Raw genomic sequence first — 6,948 nt, 5'->3', positions numbered from 1 at the left:
CAACTATTAAGTCCAAAGAAAAGCTTCCCTCTGGGCCAAGGGATCTCATTCCAAGACCAGATCAGCACCCAGCAGGGCCTCCAGACTTCCCCTCTCCCACTGGTTTCCTCAAGACACCCTGTTCTCACATAAAATAAATAAAAAAGATGATTCCAGAGGCAGCCAGTGGCCTGAGATGTCGAGAGGTAACAAGGGAAGGCTCCCAGAAGTTTGCTCTCTATCTCACTGCTTGGATCTGCATTCCCATCTGAGGCTCCACAGAGATGAACCCAGGTCTCTCTGCTCCAGTGGTGCGGGGCAAGGGGGACAAACCCGCATCCAGGATTCTTCAGTGAATCTAAAATACAACACTTCTAATGGCGGCAACCACGCAGCCAGCCAGGCACGGTGGGTCCTTGCTCCAGGGGTTCTGGTTCTCTGCCCACTTACGCAACTGCCTTTCTGTCACTGCTGTGACCATGTGCATAGTGTGGGTTTTCAGTTCTGACGTGACACAGAGAGACCTCTGCACCGGAAACTGCAGCTTCACACGGAGTTGAGGTGGTGGTCACCGTGGAGCCAGGCACCTGCCTCCCCCTAGCCACAGCCAGAGTGAAGCAGCAGTGGCCCCTCGACCACTGGGACGGGATCCTAGCCTGAGGCGGGAAGGTCCACACTGGGCACCTCAAAATCCAGGACAGACAGCCTATTTCAACCCCTCTAACAAAGCGCCCTGGCCTCTGACTCGGTCAGCAGCGGAGGGGAGTCACCCAACCCTGCCTACAGCCCCTGGGCTCACCTTGGGCGTGCAGTGCACGGTGGAGTAGGGGCAGGAGCCCCGCCTGCCAGAAGGAGTAGCAGCCGTCCACCAGCTTGTTGCAGCGGCCCTGAAATCCACCTTCAAACCGCATCTGCCGGCCTGTCACCCATTGCTGAGCATGAGACAGAGAAGGGAGAAGCAGCTGTAGGTTAAAAGAGACACGAGATCCAGCAAGCCCAGATCCCCAGAGGCCAATCTGGGAGGGAGGGGTCCCATCTCTTGGCTTCCTGGCACCCCAGTTCTGGTACTCTGGCCTCGGACTTCCTCACCCTCACTGCCACAGACTACACTACAGTGCAACATCTAGTCTAACCCTCTTGAGGCAACCAGCATGAATCTCTGCTCAGGGCCTAACAGACAACTAACCACCTTTTCCCGGGTTCCAAGTGGGTTCTGGTGCTGAGAGAACAAGTGTGCCAAACTGGCCTGAAAGGAAACCTGCAAGCAGGTCTTAATAAGGTGTAACTAGGAAGTTTAAGACCAGACCACCAGTGGCTCATTTCTATTCACTTTCCCTGCTCGGGGAAGTTTATTAAAAGCAGATAAATGGAATTTTGTGCTACAAGTCATCAGATGATCTCAAACTACTCTTGACTTTTACTTGGCACCTGAGGAAATTCATCCAAGATTTCTTAGCATGGCCCTTGTCCCTCGCAGGACTGGGGGCAGAAGCCGTTAGCCCTGGTGAACAAGGATGGCTCTGTGTGGTCTAGCCTCTCTGCTATCCCAGGGGAAACTGGCTGGCTGACAGAAGAAAAGAGTTTACTTTGAACCTGTAAGATGGCTCTCGGTGTCACTGGTGGTCACACGTGATGCATACTTATCTCCAAGTTTTCTAAACACACTCTACTATGAATATGGAGATAGTGAAGGGTTTGGCCTCGAGGAATGAGTAGAACCAACAGGCCGAGCAGATAATATCTCCACTTCCCTCCCAGCCCCCCAAGGCAGATCCAGCCACCTGCCAGCGACTCACGGAGCAGCCTCACCAAACTGAAAGGTACAGAGTACGGTATTTCCCCTGTACCTACGTTCTTACTAGACCGAGTTCCTGAAAGGACTCACTAAGGACCCTCTTCAGAAGGAGTCCAGCCCTCCTTTAATAATTGTAGACTTTAGATTATATCCCTGTTCAAAGTAACACCCACCCATAAAGTGTCACAATCCAAAATTCTTAAAGAGACACAGAAAAACTGCACTGCAGGTGCAGGCACTAATATATCCCCAGTCAGTCTTAAATGAACCAGCACTTTAGGATTGATGCCATTTAACGAAAGCAGGCGAAGCATTACTCAAGAAAACAGGCACCACAGTAGGGAGTCCATTCTTCACTTTTACTTACCCCACAGATTAAGTGTTTCTAACCTAGACTAATTAATTTTTTCCAGTGCCTAAGTCCATGGATTTATTCTGTTTCCCTTGGCTATATGAATTCATAAAATCCTTCAAATATGGGTCCTAGTTCTCCCAGAGCAAACAGAGGGGAGGGAGTAGTTTGGATAAGAAGGTTGCACCTACTATGTACCAGGCTGTTTATACCTGTTCTCTCCTTTGACCTTCAAAGAACTGTTACTTCTACCTTACAGAGGAAAAACATTAAAGTTAAAACAGATTAGACCATTTTCCCAAGGTCATATAGCTGTGAAGTGGCACAGACAAGGTTCAAATCCAGAACACTGTTATTGTAACTGAGGCATCTGCTTATTCCTTATTTCTGCCTGGGAGATGGAGCTTTTTTATGTTTCACGCCTTGTTGGTGATAAGTTTTCAAAATGTATGATAAACTCAAAGTCTGTGCACAAAGTTGGCCATTTTGGCATAAACCTTCAAGGCTGTAAGAACCTTCAAGAAGAGTATGCTATAGGAGGCTTCCTAAAGGTGAGGACAAAATGCTGCTGGTCATATCTGTATAGTATAATAGAAACTGTCTTGGAAGCTCAAGATGGGTCTCACAATGGTTCCTATGATGGGAACCTGACATCTGAACTTGGGGAGAGGAGATGAATATCAGTTGCAGCTGGTTTGCTTTGAGGTCATGGTTAGGGAATAAATGCTTCCCCAAAGATAGCTCCTTCGTGGCTCTGTGTGTGTGTGCGTGTGTATGAGTGTATGTTTACGTACTAGGCCTCCGATGATAATTTAGCTATAATCTAACAAGTCCCTGAAGCTGACTGCGCTCTGAGTTCATTCTGAATATTGGGCAGGAGCTTAGAGTCGAGACATAAATGCCTGGGCCACCTGCTCTGTGCATTACCCGGCTGTGCCTAGCTCATGTGAAGGCAGTTACTAAACGTTCACATAGTGCAGCAGGTAGTAAAAGCTTGGCTTCAAAATGCCTCAAAGCTCTTCTCATAACTTCTTCTCCCAGGAGAATCTTTCGAAGGCACATGATAACCTCTAATTTTAAGAGGCTGAAGCTATACTTCTCTTTGAAGTAGGAGGAAGGTACTCTGGCCCATACCAGATGTCTGAGGGATTCAAGAAGCCTCTGGAATTGGCCTAACACACTGTACAGAAAGTTCAGAGCAGGAAGATGGAAAGGCAGGAAGAAGGGAACTGAAACCGAGCACAGATGTTCACCCCTTGCACTTTCTTGGTCCAGTGCTGAGCACTCCAACGACTGCATCTGAAGCTTCGTTACAGGACTGTTAGTTCACAGCTCAAGGCAGGAACTGTTAGCCCTTCCCACAGCCAACCGTCCCTCAAGACGGCATGCCTGAGAAGTCACATCTCAGGGGCCTGGGGCCTGAGAGGAACACGGATCACCAAGTACTTACTAATAAGCTCTTCAAGTTCAAGAAGCGTTCCTTCTTGAGGATGACCAGTGCGGCCAGGCCACAGAAAGTATAGCCGCCGTGGGCTTCCATCCCTGGCACCCCGCCAATTCCACCTTCCCAATTCTGACACCTAGAAGGAGATTGAGAAAAGCAGACTGAGTGTCAACCAATGAGCACAAGTGCAGGACCACCCTGGATGGCAAAGGATGAGTTTGCTTAGTTTAATTCAACTACATTCAATAGCTGTAACTATATTCAATATCTTGTAATAAACTATAATGGAAAAGAATATGAAAAAGAATATATATATAAAACTGAATCACTTTGTTGTACACCAGAAACTAACACATTATAAATCAACTATACTTCTATTAAAAAAACAAACAACATTGCAACTATGAACGGAAAGATGCTAATTAACTTTTAGAAATGCCTTTTCCTCAAAAAAAAAAAAAAAAAAAAGGAAACTCAGACATAGTCTACTAATGTAACAAACATAGTACCTCAAATCATTACTTTTTGGAAAAAGTTATAAAATCATATGTGTAGTGTGATAACCATCAGGTTAAAATAAAATTGAAAAATAAGTGCTAATTCTGGTACAGGTCTATTGCTGATATTTTTCCTCTTTATTTTTCTGTATTTTCAAAAAGTTTCTATAGTGAAAATACATACCTTTATAACTATTCAAAGTAAACTTATTTTTTTAAATTACAATTTCCTATATTTTCAAATTACTTTATTATCATAATAATTATTATTTGGGATTAGACTATATATTAAGAGTGTATTTTCTAGTCATAAAAACATGAGTAATCTTTGGCTCAGCAATATAGGGTCATTTCTAGGAATTAATATTATAAAGTAAGAAATGTGTTCAAAAATCAGATTGTAAGAATGTTTACTGTATTCCCATTTATAACAGTGAAACATTAGAATATAACTCAGAAGCTCAATAGTAAGGGACTCGTTACATAAATTATGGTATATCCGTATAACAGAATACTGCACAGTCATTTAAAATAATGCTACAGAAGTATACTTAAAAATGTTCCAAATACATTACATGAAAAAAGTTATAAAATGATAATATACTGCATGATTTTTCTGGAATTCTGGAAACATATACAGCAAATGAGTGGTTAGTGGTGGATTACAAGCAGTTAGATTTTCTTTTTGCTTGTTTATAATAAACATGTTTTATCTGTGAAATAAGAGATTTTCTTTTCAGTATATTTTCATATAACATAGAACTTTACTTCCAGTGATCTACAGGTATGTACATAGAGTCACACTCCCTACAGGTGTGTCTGCCTCACAAATCCTGACAGGTGCACAGGTGGATGAGCACTTAATCCAACTTCCAGGTAGAAGAGAAAGGAATGTGTAACACCTCCTGCCTTCCAGGTACCTCTCGTTAAAGGAGAGGCCTTGGGAACTCAGAGGCCCTTTTCAGAGAGGCCCAAGGCCCAGGGAGATCACAGCAGAGTGCAGAGTCAAGAACTGGCTACCATCCCCTGAACAGATTCTTCAGCATCCTCCATCCCCTAACCCCACCACCACCCAAAGACACACAATCCAAGTTTTCTTTCCAGTGCATTTGGCTTCATGGAACATAGGAACAGCTCAAGTTTGGAAGGTCTGATGAGTGAAGAACAAGCAAGGGACCTCTGAATTTTTTTTTTTCTTAACTTACCTTTAAAAATGTTTTTTGAGTTAAAAAAAAAAACAGTATAAAAGAATAAACAATAAAAAGTTACAACTCCTGCTGAGCCTGGCCTCATAGTTCCTCTCACCAGCTGAGTTTCTATGTCTCAGTCTCTCTTTCTCTCCACACATACACGCACGCACACACACACAATATACATTTATTTACATATTCCACTTTCCATCCCTTTGTTTTTACACGCATGAGAGCAATTTAGTAAAATTCTTTGGGAGTATCTTCTAGTTAAATATAACTGATTGAACACAAGAGTCCAGTAAAATGAAAGTAAAGGAATTTTAAAAAAGGATAAACCCACAACGGTAAAGAGAATAGGAGAGGATATGAATACAGACAGGAGATAACAAAATTGTGAAAGCTGGAAAAGGATAGAGATAAGACGTAACTGACTTAACAGAACCGAGAAACCTACACGAGCCCTGGGAGGAAAGGAGGGAAGAAGAAATAGAAAGCAAGGTGATATGTTCCGATGACAAGCCGGGGGACACAAGGTACCCCTGAAGTGGGATGAGTTTGAACCAAGTTGACTGGTGGTAAATTTATAAGAGAATCAGCTATACCTCCAGGTACCCAGCAGAAGATGGGAGGTTTCAGGGGCTGAATGGAGAGGAGCTGAATTCCAGGATTTCCAGCACAGCTGAGAGCAGGCAGAGGCACTGTACTGAACAGGGGGATTATGTGAGTCTAAGATCTGGGCACAAGCACCCTCAACCCCTTTCCCTATTCGTGTTTCACAAAGCTGGCTGCTAACTTCATACCCCAACCAGGAATCTGGAAGATTCTTCTCTAGGGAAATGGATAAGCCCAAGGGAAAAACCCTACAGATATTGACATATGAGAATTCCCCCATGAATGGCTGCATCCCAGCCCACCGTGGCACACACAGTTTTTTTTGGCACCTGACACTTAAATATGAACACCAGACATTTGAGCAAAGTCTCTTACAAGAAAGAGACTTATGTAAAACATGAAACAAAAATAAGACAAATAAACAAAAATAAATTGGAGGAAATAATGTAGGGAGCAGAAGTAAACTTTAAGTTATAACTTTAGATAAAATATTATATATAAAATAAAAACACTAAAAACACTGCAAGGACAAATATCCCTGAAACCAGAACAGGACAGAATATAGAAAGGAAGTATTCTTTATAAATGGGGATTAAAGTTAAAATAGAACTGCAGAAATAAAAACTCAACAGAGGGATTAGAAGATAAAAAGTAAGGGAATCTCTTAGAAAGCACAATAGGAAAGATGAAGAGATGAAAGACAGGCAAAAAATTTTTGAAAAATTAGAAGACCAATTCCACTTATTGGATGTTATAAAAAGAGCAAACAAAGAAAATGGAGGGGAAGAAGTTATTAAAGAAATAATAAAGTTTCTTGGAAGTAAAGCACATGCAATTCTAGATTGAAGATAACTGCTGGGCTTCCCTGGTGGCGCAGTGGTTGAGAGTCCGCCTGCCGATGCAGGGGGCATGGGTTCGTGTCCCGGTCCGGGAAGATCCCACATGCCGCGGAGCAGCTGAGCCCGTGAGCCATGGCTGCTGGGCCTGCGCGTCCGGAGCCTGTGCTCCGCGACGGGAGAGGCCACAGCAGTGAGAGGCCCGCGTACCGCAAAAAAAAAAAAAAAAAAAAAAAAAAA

The 6,948-nt window shown here is 43.3% G+C and overlaps 1 protein-coding gene across 12 annotated transcripts in view; it reads right to left on the bottom strand.

The window, feature by feature from the left end:
- The window catches only part of FNTB (farnesyltransferase, CAAX box, subunit beta), an 84,732-nt gene that overhangs the window by 16,782 nt on the left and 61,002 nt on the right, over nucleotides 1–6,948 (bottom strand). For all 12 annotated transcript variants that reach the window (XR_003682000.1, XR_003681999.1, XR_003682001.2 and 9 more), the window contains exons 8-9: nucleotides 3,577–3,706; nucleotides 779–911 (exon numbers count right to left, since the gene is read on the bottom strand). Coding sequence is in view for 8 of the 12 variants with exons in the window: in XM_028496005.2 (XP_028351806.1) it covers nucleotides 779–911; nucleotides 3,577–3,706 (263 nt within the window). In the remaining 4 variants the exon portion in view is untranslated. The remainder of the gene's footprint in view (nucleotides 1–778; nucleotides 912–3,576; nucleotides 3,707–6,948) is intronic.

The sequence above is a fragment of the Physeter macrocephalus genome, chromosome 11, assembly GCF_002837175.3.
Source record: "Physeter macrocephalus isolate SW-GA chromosome 11, ASM283717v5, whole genome shotgun sequence".
Lineage (NCBI taxonomy): Eukaryota > Metazoa > Chordata > Mammalia > Artiodactyla > Physeteridae > Physeter > Physeter macrocephalus.
Note: the sequence above shows the minus strand (reverse complement) of the source record. Positions and strands in the feature narration are given on the sequence as shown.